Raw genomic sequence first — 18,805 nt, 5'->3', positions numbered from 1 at the left:
CTGCGTTTTCTTTTATATTGTTATAGATTTAAATCAGGAGGCCTGGAACCTCGAGCCACTGATGTGGACAGTGGTGGGCCTGGCAGCCTTGTGAAAAATCAAACCCGTTACACACCGTGGGTGACTGCTTTTTCTTCTCACATCCTGGGTAAAATAACACACATTCCAAAGCTGCTGCCTGCTCTAGCTCCCCTGATGGATGGGGTGTTGCATCCCAAGAGGGCAGATTGCTAGCCCTGAACTTGGGAAGCTGACACCAAATTAGTTGGAAGGATATGAAGCTTTCAAGCCATCTTACCATCTCTGAGGGGAGGCTGACTTGTCATGCGAGAATGCCTGAAACTTCTCCACTGGCAGTGAGAAGCTATCAGTGTGAAAAGCAGTTCCTTCGCTATGCTGAGACAACTTAGTGGGAGAGCAAATTGCGACACCCTTTTCAGAGGTTATTTGATGATATATGTTTGATGCCTTTTAACCTGAATCTACCTTTTTGATCTAACCATTCAAAGTGGCCTTTATCCTAAGGAAATCCTAAAGAGCAGGTGCAAAAAAGTCCTAAAGGAAAAATGGATATAGAAGAATATTTGTCACAGCTGAAAACTCAAAATAAAGGTACATCAAGAGAGGGTGGATTATTCCAAACATATAAAAAGATGCTTAGCCTCATTTTCACTAAATTTCCCCTATCAAGGCAGCAGAGGTCAGGAAGCTTGCTAACACACTGTTGGCAAATGCGTGGGCACTCTCAAATACTGGTTATGGAAATGCAAATTGGTATAATCTCTATGGAGGATGACTTGGCAATATTTATAAGAATGTAAAAATTTACTCAGAATAGTCCACTTCCAGGATTTTGTCCTATAGATGGTGTAGGAAATAATGAAGTGTGTGCAAGAATATTTACTATAGTGGTGTTTGTGATAACGAAAATTATGAAACAACTTAAATATCCTTCCATAGAGGCCCACTGGTCGGGGGGGGGGGGAGGGGGGGTGGGGAAGCACAATGGAATAGTATGCAGCTATTGAAAAGGATGAAGTTGCTGTACTTACATTGAAGTACTTATATAGGAAGACCTCCAAGATACATTATTTGGTGGAAAAAACCCAAAGTGCAAAGTAGTGTTTTTAGTATGTGATTGCCATTAAAAAGAACATATAAATGTATCTCATAGAATATCTCTGAATGGCTATGCAGGAAATTGACAATAGCTGCCTCCAGGGACGGGAAGTGGATGGCTGGGGGCCACTGAAGTGAGAGGGACATATATATTTCTCACTCTACACTTTGTGAATGTGATACCCTGTGTATGTCTCACCTCCTTACATAAATGAGTTGTCATAAGTGGATTGGTTAAACACATTATGGTACCTTCCATTATGGAATGCAATGCAGCATTAAAAATGTGAAAAATAAAAAAAATGAAAAGATTCAGATTTATTGAAATGGCAAGAAGTCAACACTGATGCTTAGTGATAAAAGCACTAGGTGATTCAGTTTGTATGTACACACACACACACACACACACACACACACTCATATAGAAAATTCTGGGGGTGCCTGGGTGGCTCAGTGGGTTAAAGCCTCTGTCTTCAGCTCAGGTCATGATCTCGGGATCCTGGGATCGAGCCCCACATCGGGCTCTTTGCTCTGCTCGGCGGGGAGCCTGCTTCCTCCTCTCTCTCTGCCTCCTTCTCTGCCTACTTGTGATCTCTGTCTGTCAGATAAATAAATAAAATCTTAAAAAAAAAAAAGAAAATTCTGGGAAGTTGATTATATAGAGAAGGATTATGGATGACCTTTGCTTTCTTTTTTATATCTTGCTGTTGTGTCTAAATTATTTTTCATTATCAAGAGTGACAAAATTCTTCTCATTTTGAAAAAGAACATACAAAACCAAAAAACAACAAACAACTTGACAACATATTTTTGAACTGGGGCAGCGGGCAGGGCTGTATCCAACAAAGAAAGGGGACAAAGAATTTTTAAGTGTTCCACTTAAAAGTTATTTTCCACTCAAAAATTATGTGGTGATCGCATAATAGTATATATATACACACACCTATACACACACTCATATATATGTTTATCAAAAATATTAAATGTATGTAAAGTAAAATTAGATTAAAAATGATGTAATTTTTTCTTTTTGGCCATTGATTTTTTTTCTCTTAAGATCATAAAAAAATGAATAGCTCATCCCAACTCTATTGAAACTCAATTTATATTCTATTACATTTTCTTAATCACAAACAGAATATGTGCTTGTTGTAACACATGAAATAATAAAAAAGTATATAAAAAAGTTAATAATGCACTATTCTTTCCTTCATTCTACCCCTAAGGTGATGGAATTAATGGCTTTGAACAATGAGATTTTTCAAAAGATCTTTCAAAACAAGTTACTTTTATAACTTAAATATCATGAATAATCTTCCTAAATAATAGATTAGTAGACATAGACCTAACCTATTTGTGTTTTTTTTTAAACTTTATTTATTTATTTTAGAGAGAGTGAGAGAGCATGAGTGTGAGTTGGGGGAAGGCACAGGGAGATGGAAAAGGAGAGAAGGAGACTCCCAGCTGAGCCAGACAAGGAGCTTGCTTGATCTCACCACCCTGAGATCATGACCTCAGCTGAAATGAAAAGTAAATGCTTAACCAGATGCCCCTAACCTATTTGTTTTAATGACACTTTACATTTTACTATATTTTAAATTTCTTATTTATGTAAAATTAAACATACTCAGACCAAACCTAAAATACCAAACATTCCTTGCTGCAGTGGTTCCATTTCTAGGAATTTATCCTGACTATGTGGGCACAGACAAATATACAAAAATATTCATTGCAACAGTGTTTGTAGTAGTAAAAGGCCAAACATAACCTAAGTGTCAATCAATGAGGAAATTGGTAAGTACAATAGGATCCTCCGTAAAATTGATTATGATACAGCCATGGAAAGGAAGGCAGTAACTCTATACATTGACATAGAACTACGTGCAAGACACCATGTTGAGTGTAATCTTCACTATCTGATAGTTTTTACAAAATGATACCATTTGTAAAGGTAAACAGCAGATGCCTGGGTGGCTCAGTTGGTTAAGCGTCTGCCTTTGGCTCAGGTCATGATCCTGAAGTCCTGCAATCCAGTCCTGAATCATGCTCCCTGTTCATTAGGGAGTCTGCTTCTCCCTCTGCTTCTCCCCTCTTTCATGTTCTCTCTCTCCCAAATAAATAAAATCTTAAGAAAAAAAAAGTTAGCTGATAAAAAGTTGCTACAAGTAGTTCTGCAAAATAGTTACAAAGCACAATGGCATTGTCCAAGTTCCCTGTGGTCCTAAGACTTCATTGTTTGAAAGAAAAATGTATAGAGAACTTTACATCCTGAAGTACATCTTTATAATGTCTTGTGGCAGGGTTCTTACTCTGGGGCTATGGGGTGGGGTCTGTGAACTTGGATGGGAAAATCACTCTTTAAAAAATTTTTAAACTAACCTTTGGCTGAAAGTTAGCATTTTCTTCAGGAGGAATGTGGGCAGCAAACCACAGTAGAATTAGCAGGATTTGTCACCAGTAGAAATCAGATTTATGATATCATATTACATTTGTTGCAGATATCTAGAAATATTTGCACTTGTCACTACTTTAAAATGATAGTGGTTATTTATTTAACTTGCTGTTAGATCTTGTTTATTTAATATGTTAATAAAGAAGAACATTTTTTATTCTATCATAAATTTGTTTTTTTCGACATTGGAATAAACATTTCAACATAATTTTTTTTTTTTTTTTTTTTTTTTTTGCAATCCTGTCTCTTATTTTTCTTGTCTATGGTGAGAAGGGGCTTCACCAGGTTGCCAAAGGGGCCCAGGGAACAAGAAAGCCCAAGAACCCTAGTGTTAAGGTAACTTCTGAAAGGCTAGGGACAAGAAGTCACAAATGGCTGCTGTGAGGGTGTACTTGGAAGCAGGGAGAGGGGCCCTACCACGTTCTCTTGATGCCAGGGGGCGATTTATGGCCTGAATATATGAACTGGAGATATAATTTTGTTGTTGTTGTTCTAGTTGGTGGAACTTCCTTCCCCCCACCAGCTGCCTCCCTGGATCCTTGCCCGGCTGTGCCGGTGGTGTGAGCCCTAGGGCCCATGCCTGCGAATGACAGTAAGCCCGGCTTGCCCTTGGTCCCATTTTAACCTCCTTCTGGGGCAAAGCCAGGGTGCTGAGCTCAGCCTCTGAGCAATGCACGTCAGCCTGGCAAGAAGCTCTATCTTAAAGAAGAATTTAAAAAATCATGCGAAGCCAAGCCCCAACGCATCCTATCTTCAGGGGAGCAAGATGCTGGGAGCAGATACCCTTGGAAAAACTTAAGTGGGGATCCGTGAGGAATGGTTGCCTTGTGTTAGAACATTTTGTTTCTGAACAATTTGGCCTGAATGGTTCCTTGATGCAAACTTACAGCACAACTTGTGTGCTCACAACAGAGGGGTGCTTGATGGTTCAAAGGGGGCTCAGATGTGCTGCTGATGGGCGTGGTCAGACGTACTCTTGACAGAGTTGGAGGAACACCGGCCTGCCAGTGAGCGCTCTGCCCTGGCTTGACTCACACTCCGTCCTGCCAGGAGTGGGAATGATGGATGGAGTGAAGATGCCCTTCCCCCTACAGAGAGAGAGTCCAACCTTAGGAGTCCTTCAGACACAGCTCACTCTCCCCTCTGCTCCCCAGATCTTATTATCTCAGCCTACCCCTTCTCTTGTCTCTGCATTCTAGAGACATGCGTCCTTCAGGTCACACCACTTCTCTTGGGTGAGATGGATCCATTCCTTCATTTACTAAGCGTTTAAGGTCTAGCCAGCCATGGTTCCAGATCCCGCCTCCAATACTGGTGTAACCAGGGGAAGTTAGCTGAATGAAGATCTAAAAATCCCAAATCAACATTTACAGTAACTCCTCTTGCCCACCAAGGAGAGACACATGAAGTTTCATCTTTCCTCCTGAAATTGTTGCTCACTTAGTTCTCATTCTTTCTCTTTCACCAGATGGTTGAGGCTGTGGGGCCCGATTCTCTCTTCTCCCCCACCTCTGGCTCCTCAGTGATGCTGAGGCAATGTTGCATGCTCCTCTGCAGACGCTCTTACTCTGGGGTTTCAAATAGGAAGGTACTTGTATCATTCAAATTTTGAGTGATAAATTTATTTTGAGAATAAGAGGAGGTTATGATAATCATCATCATCATGTTTTGTTAGCAGACATAATGGAGGCTGGGTTGTCTGGACACGTCATTGTAAGCAATGCTGTATTACCCGACAAGCAGACCCAGTAAATCTTTAGAGCTTTAGCAAACCTGAGACATCTCCACTTTTTTGGGATATAATTTGATATCAAGGAAATCAAAGTAGTCTTCATGTAATAAGCCAGAATGTAGTGGGGCTACATATGTGTGTATACATGTATGCGTTTTAATTCAGAATTATAGGTGGAGGTGGGAGAATCATTCAGTTCTCATTACCTTGGACCTCTATAAAGGTCTTAACCTGGCCCTGCTATAAAGTCCCCAGAATTGTTTCTTCCTCCCCTCCTTCTACAGGGACCAGGTCTGGCCATATTCCTCCAAGAGGTGAGAGGAACTTGACAAGGGCCAGTAATGTGAGGGGAAATGGGGTTGATTGGACAAGGTCTCCCCCTGGAGTGGGTGGAATGGTAACCTTTTAATAAAGAATGAAGATGTTCAATTTTCCAGCTCCTGCCTGTGTCCACTCTGGTCTTCACATAGCCCATCTTTCTTCCCTGGCCCCATGACAAGGCTCATACTTGCATTTGGTTTTACAAGAAGCAGTCATGACAGTCTCCTTTCAATGTGCCTATGCTCATTTCTAGGAATGAGAGAAGTCATTTAATGCCTCTAAGCCCATTTCCTTATTTATAAAATGGGCATGACACCAATACCTGTCTGATGGGAGAATGGTAGATAAGGCCTGGAATGCACTGTATGAATCATATAGCTGCAATTGGTATTTTTACTGAGAGTCTACTGGGTACATGTCTTCAGGTGTGGAGGATGAGATGAGTCAAACTTGGACCCTATTCTCCAGAGGTTTGCAGCCCGAGAGCACTGCCAATGATTTACACATCGCCCTGATCTCTATGGACAGGTGTATAAACACCTCTATGGACAGCATCATAAACACAGGGTAGAGGGAGGGATTGCTGCCAGGAAGGGCATGGGAACCGAGGAAGCTTCCGTGAGACAGGTGTCTGCAGAACCGGGGTTTTATAGGTAGGCAGCGTTGGGATATTCAGAGGGTACAGAAAGAGCATTTCTAGTAGAGAGAAACAGTCTGAGCAAATGCACAGGGGAAGGAAGATACAAGATGTATTTGGGAAATGACGACTAATTCTATTCGAGTTACAGTACGCTCCTAATCCTCCCACTAAACTATAGTGCTGTTGATTTTTTCATTCACTTAGCTTTTGTGAACACCTGTGTTAGGCAGGGAGGAAAGATGTGGTTACTGCTTATAAGACAGTCATAGTCTGTAGAGGAGACAGGTAAATTGACCAGTCATCCCTGCTGTGCTTGGGTGTGGGTGAAGGGCTCCTGCCTAGCCTCAGTGTTCCTCTCTCTCTCTTTTTAACACTTACTTATTTTATGGGGGGATAGAGAGAGAGAGGGGGAGAGAGAAGCAGACTCCCTGCTGAACACAGAGCCCCACGTGGGGCTCCATCCCAGGACCACAAGATCATGACTTGAGCAAAAATCAAGAGTTGGTCACTTAACCAATTAAGCCACCCAGGTACCCTAGGCACCCATCTCTTTATGGGAACTCCAAGGAACTGGGAGGGACCCCAGGAATTTTCTTCATAGCTGTATGGTTTTGTAAAGTTTTCAAAAGTAAGATCTATTAAGTGCAATTGATTAGGGCCTCTGTCTTGTTCCAGGCTGACTTCCCTCTATTGTATTTTCCATTACATGGGTGTTGGTGAAGGGGCCATGAGCATTTTTTGGAGCTATTAAGAGTTGAGATATATTTCAATTGGGTTTTATCATATATATATACATATATATGTGTATACACACACATATATATATACCATATACACGTATATATATGTAGTTTGCAGATTTTTCTTTCAGTATAGTTTGGTCATCACTAGTCAGTTACTGCAAGGTGGAAAAATGGCTTCTAGAAATACTCTCTTGTTCATGATGCTGAATCTGCTGACTCACCTGGACTTGTGACATTAAGAGGTAGGGCCAGAGGCTAAGTCGCGATATAAGTCCTGTAGTGCTGGGTCCACATGTATGTGGGTGGACAGAGGTGAATCATGGTCTGAAATATATTCAGCCAGAAACTCAACTTAACTGTGAAAAAGTCTTCCAAGTTCTATGTTTTCCTAAATTTGATAAAAGTCTTTTTAAAAAAAATTTATTAATTTATTTGAGATAGAGAGAACAGTAGGAGGAGCATAGCGAGAGGGAAAAGCAGACTCCATGTTGAGTGTGGAGTCAGATGCAGGCCTTGATTGCATGACCTCAGGACCATGACATGAGCGGAAATCAAGAATCAGATGCTCAACTAACTGAGCCACCCAGGTGCTCCCAAATTTTATAAAAGTCTTAAAAAAGTATGTGAAATTACCAATCATAAGTTAGGACTCTGCAAAATGTCTGAAGTATCCATAATAAAAGAGGAATTTCGAGTTCTCGTGGTAGGGGAAAGACCCAATCACTTTTATACTTATGTTCTTGCCAGGACACAGTGCCTCTTGGTTGCTGAATGATAAGCTGCCATGTCCCCTCCCTTTCCTCCTTCTCTGAGTAGACTGTGGTTTCCCCCAACTCCTTTTCAGGGTTCCACAAATCACAGCTCAGAGCTCCACATTCAGGGTACACCCAGTGATAACCCTTTGGCCTTATCTGGTTACCTCGATGTGAATCCAGATTCTATCCCTCATCACCTGGGTGGCCTGAGGTAAATCACTCAACCTCTCTGAGCTTCAGTTTCCTTATCTGTAAAATGGGGACAATAATCGCTGGAGAGGAGTCAGTGAGAGAACGCCCAGAAGCAACCCCCAGCCCTGTGTAGCACAGTGAGCCTGGCACATGGCAAGACCTCATAAATGGGATCTATTAGTATTATTATTATCTGACATGGTCTGGGAGCACAGTGACTGCGGAAACATGCTGCAGAGACCCGAGAAAGCAATTTCCCAGTGTGGCCCAGCAGACATCAGTTATTTTTATGAGCCACATACACACTCAGGTAAAGGCATTTCCTGCATTACAGATCGGAAGGAGCCCATCTGTGACGGGGCTGCAGCTACACCCACACCCACTGGCATTTCTGTGGCCTGAATCCAGCAGGATTCAGTGCCTCCACAAATGGCCCCCTCTCCTGTTGTAGCCTTTGCACATCATCCCTCCCCCTCCTGCCCTTCTGCCCCAGTCATTTGAATGTCACTGCAAAGCAGATGCTCGTTATCCATCCCCTTCCTCCCTTGTGCCCTCCTTCCCTCCTTTGCTTCTTGCTTTCTCCCCCGAATATTTATTGTGTCTCACCACCGTGGTATCTTCCATGATGCTAGGAGTTTAAAAGACTCACAATAAAATTGCAAAAACATCTTTGGTGGGGATAGACATAGGGCTACAACTTGTTTTTTTTTTTTTTTTTTCCAAATAGGACATTAAACACACGTACACACAGGAGTATCATCACTACTGATTACCATCATTCCATCAAAGAAATGCTATTTCAGTGTCTCAAAATAGAAAGGACATAGTCTAGCATAAAAGGACAGTCGTTTATATCGAATACATTTGGAAAAACACAGGCTTTTTCTCATGGCTTTCCTCATTTTGTCACGAGCCAGTAAAAATGTTATGCCCATGGGCACCAAACCCCAGACAAATGTTCAGAAAGCTCTGTAGTAACAATAAGAACGATATAACAAATGCTTACAGAGTGCCCAATGTGGAGCCTGATAGACTGTACCATTTACTAGCTGTGTGACCTGGGGCCAGTTACCAAACCTCTCTGATCTCTTGTTCTCTCAGCTATAAATGCAGGGATGATGATGCTTGCTCTGCAGAAGGGTTTTTGAGGATGGCGAGCAAGACATAGTGTTCAGCAGTGAGCAGTGGACCCAGGTCACTGAAGAGATGCTCCTGCTGCGCTCATTCTCTTCTTCTTGTCCAGGGAAGCTCTAGTTGAAAGAATTCACCTTCCTTCCTCCCAGCCTTCTGCCTTCCACCATGTGGACTAGCCCAGGGGACTGGGCAGGATTGGAGGTGCTTCCAGCCACACTGTGGAGAGCATAAGCAAGTTTTCTTGGCTCTCCATGAGGTGCTCATTCCAGGATTTCCCAGCCATAGAGTGGACTGGTGCTAGGCCCTTGCATAGGAATCACCTGGGAACTTGCTAAAAATCGGGATTCTCCACTCCCTCATGAGAAATTCTGATACAATAGGTTTGTGGTGGAGCCCAGGAATCTATGCTTCTGGGAAGAGCCCTCTGCCAGATGTTTCTGATGAACAGCTGGTTAGTTATTGGTCACAGCGCCCAGCTTTTGGGTTGGGACATTCTACCTACTTGCAAGAGTGTCTGGAAGATCACTCTTAGCATACTGTCCTATGAACCCTGATGAATAGGATCTGAGGAAGGTTCTGGAAGGAATCCTCTTGGCTGTGTTTTGTTGGCCTCCCAACAAATGATACCTGCCTCACCCAGAAACTTCAGAGTTATTCCAGACACGTTTTTTGTTCTCACTAACCCTCCTAAATCATATAACCAAACCATCCCCGAGTCCTTGAATGTCTCCATTCCTCTCCGCCTTCACTGCCCCCAGCCAAGTCTGAATTACCTTCAGCTCCCGGTGGGCCTGTGGCCTCTAAACGGCCATGCCCCAGACTCGTGCTCCATAGAGAGGCCTGGTTCATCGTTTCAAGACATAACTCGGATGGTATTGCCTGTCTGCTTCAAATGTTGCAGTAGTGACCAGTGTAGCTTAAGATAAACTCTTAAGTCCTTGTTGTGGCCTAAAATCCCTGTGCGGCCTGGCCTCTGCCCACACCTGCAGCCCTGACCTGCCCTTGTCCTTCCCTACCCTCCCGCCTTGTTACTCCCTCACCAGTTCCAGCCTCGGGACTCTCGGGCAGGCCCGTCCTTCCGTCCGGACCCTCTCTTTCTACCTGCCGCCTTCACTGAGTTAGCTCCTCCACAGCTTGTCACTCAGGGACTCCTATGATGTGCTGACTCTGGTAATTTACATCTAATAGCATCTCAGCCCTTTACTTTCAAGTTGTTTGTTGCAGTTTGTGTGCATGCGTTTTCCAAATGATCTGTGTTTCCCACTAGAACTAAATCTTATGAGGACATAGAACATAGCTGTTTTGCTCACCACTCTATCTTTAGTACAATACCTGGACACAGCAGGCATCCCATAAATACATGCTTATTCAATGAATGAATGAATGATTGAATGAATGATTCAAGATGCAAGGTTAGATTCTCAGATGGAGGGCAAGGTTCCACTTTTTCCCCGAGCCGGGGTGATAAAAGGCCCAGCGTCAGGAGACCCACATCCTACACAGTGTCGGAAATGGGGAGCAAATCTAGCCCTGAGCAAGACTGGGATGACCTTCCCTGACATTTTCTGGGTGAGTCTTTTTGCAGGAGTGAGCAGGGAGTGGAAGAAAGACAGGGCTTTGTAACAGAAGTACAATAACCCAGCTTTTGACAAGGTGGCTCTGGAGTTTTGGAGCACATTTGGAGGAGAGCAGATGGGGACTGGGGAGGAAGAAGGCCAGACATGTCCTAGCTGCAGTCAGTGGAACAGGTATGTGCCTGTCCTGATGGACCGGGTTTCAACCCTTGGCTCTATCATCTACTTACTGTGTGACATGAGGCAAGAAGACTGACCTCTCTGAGCTCCTGCATATTCATCTTTAGAGAGGGAGTAATTACTCTCCCTTGTCAGGGTAGCTGTGAGGATTAATGAGATCATGTCTGTGAAGAGCCTAGAAGAACATCTGGCACATAGTACCTGCTTCGTAAAAATATGACCTCATGAAGCTGTAAACATCTTGCAGGCAGAGGCCAGGTAGCACATAGTAGTTGCGTTAGGAAGTCTTTATTAATGATTTCATAAATGGCTGAATGTATTTTCCTTCAGAAGGACTTTCCTTTTCCTCTGTATAAAAATTTCTTCCTCATTCAGAGTAATTGCTTTCCTTGCGGACACCTCAAATCCCCGTGTTTCAAAACCTCAGAGCTGAAAGGTTAGTGTGTGTGTGTTTGTGGGGGTGGCTCTGCCCTGAGTCATCTCTGAGACCCTCGCCCTCCCCTCTGCAGGAATTCATCAGTTCCAATCTGAATGAGAGGACTAGAGAAACAAATCAAGGCAGAGAGGGATTCCTATTTGGTCCCAGTACTAGGAGAACACAACCGTTTCTTTGAAATTGACCTTCATCTATTCGGAGGGGAAAGCAGTTAGTTCAATAATGGCTTCCTGGTGCCTTTCAGCATTTTGAAAGACGGAAGAAAGATCTGGAGCAAGGCAAGGTTCCAGTGTTTTCTAAACAACGCACTAAATCCAGCTACCAGTTGGCTGCCCAGCACTTCCTGCCACCCGCAGCGGCCCGCACCCCCACTCCAATCCATCCCTTCAATGCAGTGCACATCCCCGAGAAGCCCAGCCACTCCTTGAGTGGCTCCTGACCAGGAATACTCCTGACCAGGTCTTCCCCAGGTGGGTGGGAGCTAGACTTCACTCTAATGCCCAGCGGCTGAAGATTCCTTGGACATCTTGCATATGGCCCCTTGAGTAGAAATGCTGCTATATTATATTCCAATTATTTCCTGTCCCTCCATGGCCCAATTCCAGGGGCTGAATAAAGAGGTCCTTGTTTGATGGAGTCCATCCTTGCTCCCAAGTAAGTGAGAGCTGGTCCCCAGCCTGACTTGGTCTGAGGCCATAGGGGAAGGGTGGGGAGGAGGTAGGCAGGGTATTACAGGTGGGGAGGGGGTAGGCAGGGTATTACAGGTGGGGAGAGCTCCACAGGAGATGAGGGGCCCAGCCCTACAGGCAGCCCAGCCCTGCTCCCAAAAATAAAAACAAGGGAGGAAGGAAAACAAATGGGGCCCTTGCCCAGGACTCTGCAGAGGGCATGGCTATTTTCCCTCCTTCCCAGGAGGGATCCCAACCCTTCTCTCCCACAGAGAAGACAAACACAGCTATGGAAATCTCATGCTATCCAAGCACCTGGAAGTCTGTTGCTAATTGGATGTTCCTCCTACCTTCACTTCCCTGTTTGCCAATGACTATCTCCCCCTAGATCTGCTTTCTCTCCTTGTTGAGTGAAAAGCATTTCATGGAAAATTTCAAATCTGGAACCTTGTTCAGATTCCAAAAGAGTTACTGTTTTACATCATGCTCCCATTGTTTGGGTGTTATTTGAACTCAGGGGAAGTAGAAACCCGCACCACCATTTTACTGGGATGGTCTTCCTAAATTATTAAGAACATGCTAATTAAGCACCTTCTCTGTTTGAAGCTCTTGAGTATCTTTCAAAGTCCATCCCAAACCCAATGCCTGGAGTCCATATTTCTTACCTGCCCAGGCTTGGGCAGCCAAGGGAGAGGATGCAGACAGAGTAGCTTAGGGATAGCACCTTGGGAGATCTCTGGGAGTCAGTGGCAGTGGTGTTCGGGAAGGTTTCATGGCAAGGAGAGGAGAAACAAGCTCTGAGAGCAGACCATGGGAACCAAGGACCTGAGATGTTAGGGGGTTATGGTCTCAGAAAGTCATGAACAGAAAAGGAGGAAAAATGGAGATAGGGTGCTTGAGAAGAAACTGAGGGTGAGTTTGGAGAGCAGGACCCACAGAGAAGCCACATCCTCCTGCACCAGCGGGTGCCTGCAGAAGGGCTAAGCTCTGCAACATTTAACTTGTGTCCAGGAGGCTGGAACCCGAAGGGAGCTGAGAGGTCCTCTGGCCAGTGATTCTCAAAGCCTGGTCTGTGGATCACCTCTTCAGAATCACCTGGTAGGTGGTTAAACATGAGGGTTCCTGAGACACATCCGATTTACTGAATCAGATTGTCTGTGGATTATGTCTAAGAAGCTGAATGTTTATCAAGTGCCATAGATGATTGTGATCTTTGTTAACATTTGAGAGCCCTTGATTTAGTCCAACCCTTCTGTTCCCTGGAAGTGAGATCTGAAGTCTAGAGAGGTAAAGCAACAAGCTTAGGGTAACAGAGCTGACTGATGGCAAAGCTCATATGAGAACTCTATTGCACTTGACCCCTGGGGCAGTGCTCTTTCCATTTCAGCATGCGGGCAGCTTCTTCACCTATTTGGACCTGTTTCCATCACCCTCTAAAGTGAAAGCTTGCACCTTTGATCCATTCCCTGCATCCTGCTGGGGTCTTCTCCTTCCTGAAGATGCTCTGGTCATAGCCTCTGCAGGCTGGGGGGCAGAGGCAGAAGGAAGAAAGGAGAAAGATTCAGTTCTGAGCCTCTAATAACGGTTGTGGGGTTGACAAGTGAGTTGAGCAGGAGAAACACACTTATGGCTGAGGGGTGATTGGGATTTAGTTTGTAGTACGAAGCTAACTTTCACTGAGCTTTTGCTATGCACCAGACACTGCATTAAGTCCTTTCCATGCATTAGTGCAAACCCCATGGAGCAAACAGTAATTAGCCCTATTTTGCAGATGGAGAAACTGAGGCTCACACACCAGCGGTCATTTGCCCAAGGTCCATGCTAACGCATCACCAAATCACTTCCACATAACCACCATGATCTTTATATAGCCCAAAGCAGTGTGAACTGTTACCCACTTTAACCCAACAGGCCTACAAAAGGACCCCAAGACCTTGGGAAAAAAAGAAAGCTTCTCTGCAGTGAGATGTGACCACTCTTGGGGGGCACATACAGCTTCAAATGCTTCCCATGTAACACACTAAAAATATTTCCAAAAGGCATTAATTTGCAAACCTGCCTCAGAAATGACAACATGGAGTGTAGGTTAAATACCTTTTTTCTTTATCTGTTTAAAATGGAAACCCCAGATGTCAATTTGCTTTCCTTCCATTTGCCCTTTTCTGGTGAAGGAAGTGTGTCTACAGAATTTTAGTTATTTGAGGGGTTTGGTTATGTTGCATTCTAACGGAGCCCCGGGTGTGATCGCAGGCATATATGGTCCATGGCAAGTAGCAGCCGTTACCTCTTCTGCTATCATGGCACATGACTTTGCAACGATCACCTCCCTCCATTCATTTTCTGGAGTGTCCCCCAGGGATGAAGAGGAAACTACAGCAGATCAGTGCCTTAGAGGAAGGACAAGTGTTTCCCAAGCCATGTGGACAGCATGTCACGGTACCCTCCTCTAGGTTTACCTCCTAGCCAGACTGTATCTTCGTAGGAAAAATCAGGAAGCTTTTTGAACAACTTAGACCACTAAACAAAAGAAGATGGACATATTTGTATAGGAGAGGATGAACTCAATTTCATCCCAGCAGGATTTGGTGCCTGGCAGCCTAAGGTGAGGGACCCCTGTAATTTAAATCTGGCTATTCCAGGAATCACCAGAGTTAGGAACATTTTCGGGTAAAAATTGAAAACATGTGACCCTCTGTCTTCCTTCTCTTTCAAATCTCAAGCTTTAGCTCACTCAAGGGCTGATTGGGGCGGTGCAGCTGTTAAAATGTTCTTATTAACTCATAACGAAAGGAGTGCATTGAGGTGAGAGCAAGCGGTGAACGGAGAGGGGGAGGACGCAGCCTCTGCAAAGCTCATGGGGAGCGTGGGTCTCTGCAAGAGCCCTGGAAATGCTGAATGAAAACTGCCTTTCTGCGTACGAGCTGCCTGCCTGCTTCCCAAATGCCGCGTCTGCGGTAACTACAAACTATTTTGTATGCTGCATTAGCTATGCTGCCTTAACGGGCACATCATTACTACTGAGATAACGCTGGTGTGATGTTCAAGTCCAGTGTCCTTTTTAATTATTAAACCGACGCCGTTGAATGAGTCATTCCACATACCGGATTTTCCTCCTGTGGTTCTATTTCAAGTGACTAGCCCCTTTCTTAGCGTGTTCCACTAACACCTGAGTTGGTTCTTAACCAGCTACCCAGTCTGCAAAGCCTTTGCAGAACAAACAGTATTCTTCAATCGCCAAACACACACAGACCGCATAGAAAACAAAACCCACAAAAAACCTTTACGGTAAGCTCACCAGTAAACCCGAGATCTGAAAATACCCAGTTCCCCTCCGCCAGTCCCCAACTTACCAAGTGGTAGAGCGATGAAGAAGGGTAGCCAGCACAAGATGAACATACCGACCACAATGCCCAAGGTCTTGGCTGCCTTCTTCTCCCTGGAGAACTTAAAAAGTTTGACAGCTATGGAACTCCTGGGGTTGTGGCCCTTAGCCTTGGTACTGCTGAGGGTGTCCTCATGAAAGTTCTTGGAGTGGATTCTCAGAGTCAGCTCCTTGGAGTTGGACATCTCTTTCATGACTCCGGCCTCCAGATTCTTGGTGGTCCTCTTGGCAACAATGTAGACGCGACAGTACATGACCAGAATGACCGCCAGAGGGATGTAAAAGGAGCCCAGGGAAGAGAAGAGGGCGTAGAAGGGTTCTTCGGTGACCCCGCATTCCTTGTCATCGTTGGGCGCCGGCTCCTTCCACCCAAGGAGAGGCCCGATGGAGATGACCGTGGACAAGACCCAGACGCTGAGGAGTGCCAAGATGGCCTTCCTGCGGGTGACGAGTGTGGGGTACTGCAGGGAGTAGCGCACCCCAATGTAGCGATCGATGGAGATGGCGCACAGGCTCAGAATGGAGGCGGTGCAACACAGGACATCCACGGCGGCCCAGATGTCACAGAAGATCCGTCCCAGCACCCAGTAGCCGAGCACCTCCAGGGCCGCGGAGAAAGGCAGAACGGTGAAGCTCAGCAGCAGGTCGGCAACGGCCAGGTTGACGATGAAGTAGTTGGTGGGCGTCCGCAGGTGACGATTGCAGGCCACCGACAAGATGACGACGATGTTGCCCACGATGGCAAAGAGGATGAAGGCGCCCAGCACCAGGCCCACGGAGATGGCCCTGGTGATGTCCAGCTGGGGCAGTGTGGAGTTGCTCGAGGTCTGGTTGGGGCCAGTGAAGTTGGCATTTTTCAACTCTCCCCAGTGGGCAGGTGCTGATGTGTTGTGGCCGGTGTCCAGGTCGGGATTCATTTTAGAGTCGGCCCTCCATAGCCTGGGGTGAGCGGGCTGGAAGGGCTGCGGCCAAGCTCCTCAGCTGCCCTGCAACTTTGCTTCGCCCGCGGTCTTCTTCCCAGAGGCGCCCTCCCGGCGAGGAGTCATCTCCCCCGGGCAGCCCAGCCCCGCGGCGCGTCTCCTGCCTGCCTGCCTGCACCGAGCCCCGCTCGCCGGCTGTCAGAGGGAGGCGGCGAGAGAGGGGCCGAGGCGGCGGCTCCAAGTTTAATGGTCCACGTCAGGCACGCGGGGCCGGGCGGGCGGGGAGCGGCGGGGGAGGGGCGGCGGGCAGGGGGCGCCCGGCTCGGCCCGGCCCGCGGCGGGTGTGCGGGCAGTGGCGGCCAGCCCGGGCAGCGCCGAGGAGGGTCTGCTCGCGACGAGCCGCCTCTGGGCTCACTGCACGGCGGTGACATCAGGCGGGGGAGCCCGGCGCCCTGACTCCGCGCGGCACTAGGGGGCAATGCGGGTCCAGCGAAGGCGCCCGCAGCCCCGACGTCGCCACCTGGGCAGCCCCGGGGCCGGACGCGGGCCCCCACCCCCACCCCCACCTCACTCGCTGACCCCCCAACCTCCCAACGCGGGCCTCGGGCTGGGGAGGGGGAGGAGCGACATGAGCGTGAGGACCCCCGTCCCCCACCCTGAGGTGGCCCGCTGGGATTGTTGCCCCTTCTAGTCTCCCTTCAGTCTCAAAAGTGGCGTGGGGTGCTTGCCGCTAATGGGGGGCGTCTGGAGTCAGCGCCCAGATTTAGGGGGATGTGCAACTTGTGTGGCACCTAGAAGAAGGATTGCAAGGTTAGGCAGGTGAGAGGGGTTTGAGTAAGATCTGGACACTCCCCCCCACCCCGCCCCCCAGCTCCCTGTGAAACCTCTCTGGTCTTATGGTAAAGTCCAGGGGCTCCTCTTCATTCATTCGTTTATTCACTCCCTCACTCCCTCACTCCTTCAACAAATTGTTAACGAGTCCCCACTGCCTGAGCTGGGGGCATAGCAATTGAACCAAGGAGACAAAGACCCCCGCCCTCCAGGAGCTTACAATCTACTGGGAGGAGACAGACAAGAAACAAATAAATAAATTATGAGGAGTGTCCGATGCGGACAAGTGTAATAGAAAATAAAGCAAGGAAGGGAAGGTGGGATGGTGTGTGTTGTGGGGAGGGGTATTGGAAATTTTAAAGGGGTTCTCACGATGTCACTGGAGTGATGTTTGAGTCAAGACGTGAAGAAATGAGGGACGAGCTACTGGGCTATCTGGAGGTGAGGGTGGTGGTGGCAGAGGCAGAGGCCAGGCATCTGGGGAAGGGACTTGTGACATCTGGATTATTAATTTTTTTCCCCGTTTCTGTCTGATGTTCCCGTTGGACATTCAGTTATAGGGATGCACTCCCAAAGGTGAGCATATGGTACTTAGGGGAGAAGATACTGGCTGAGGGAGAGCCTTATGCTGGTTGACATTTATTCAACACTTGTCATGTCACAAACAGCGTGCTAAGTACATTTCGCATTTTCTCATAATCCTAAGAAGGAAGGGCTATTCTCATCATCATTTCCATTTTGTGGATGGGACAAGGTACAGAGAAGGTTAACTCTTTGCCCAAGTTCACACAGCCATAATGGAGAGAAGCTAGGACTTGATCCAAATAAAGGTCTATCTAGAGTTGAGCACCCAGCAGCTGTGTCACACTTTTCGCCTGGAAGCACTGCAGGGGTGGATTTTTTTCCACCAGATTCATTGAGATATAACTGACATATAACCTTGTGTGAGTTTAAGGTATACCATGTGCTGATTTGATGTGTATCGCAAAATGATTACCATTTTAGTGTTAGCAAACACCTTCATCATGTCACATAAATATAATTTCTTTCCTGTGGTGAGAACATTTAAGATCTACTCTCTTAGCAACTTTCAAGTATATAATACAGTATTATTAATTATAGTCACCATGCTGTACATTAGATACCCAGAACTTACTCATCTTACAACTGAAAGTTTGTACCATTTGATCAACATCTTCCCATTCTACTGTCCCCAACCCCTGGCAACCACCCTTCAACCCTGTTTCTGTGAGTTTGGTTTTTTGATTACACATATAAGTGATATCATATAGTATTTCTTTCTCTCTATCTTACTTCACTTAGCATAATGCCCTCAAGTTTCATCTATGTTGTAGCTGTGGCAGGATTTCCTTCTTTCTCTTGGCTGAATAATATTCCATTGTGTATGTATACTGTAACTTTTTTTTATCTATCCGCCATTTGATGGACACTTAGGTTCTATCCATATCTTGGCTCTTGTGAATAATGTTGTAATGAACACAGAAGTACAGATATCTTTTTGAGATTATATTTTCATTGGCTCTGGCTATATAACCAGAAGTGGAATTATTGGATCATATAGTAGTTCTATTTTTAATTTTGGGGGAACCTCCATACTGTGTTCCAAAGTGACTCTAGCAATTTATATTTGAGGAAGGGAGTGGATTGATTATTATAGAGGGAGCTGTCTTCCAGGTAGTAAAATTTTGGGACCTGAGTGGCTATT

At 45.9% G+C, this 18,805-nt stretch overlaps 1 protein-coding gene across 1 annotated transcript in view; it reads right to left on the bottom strand.

Annotated features, from left to right (window-relative positions):
* Positions 1 to 16,631, bottom strand: part of ADRA1B (adrenoceptor alpha 1B) — a 49,146-nt gene extending 32,515 nt beyond the window's left edge. Inside the window, exon 1 of the mRNA XM_047731586.1 lies at positions 15,297 to 16,631. Within this exon, the coding sequence (XP_047587542.1) occupies positions 15,297 to 16,245 (949 nt within the window). The 5' untranslated portion in view covers positions 16,246 to 16,631. The remainder of the gene's footprint in view (positions 1 to 15,296) is intronic.
* Between the last annotated feature and the right edge of the window lie 2,174 nt (positions 16,632 to 18,805).

This window comes from Lutra lutra, chromosome 5, assembly GCF_902655055.1.
Source record: "Lutra lutra chromosome 5, mLutLut1.2, whole genome shotgun sequence".
Lineage (NCBI taxonomy): Eukaryota > Metazoa > Chordata > Mammalia > Carnivora > Mustelidae > Lutra > Lutra lutra.
The sequence above is the reverse complement of the archived record's forward strand: the minus strand, read 5'-3'. Positions and strand labels throughout refer to the sequence as shown.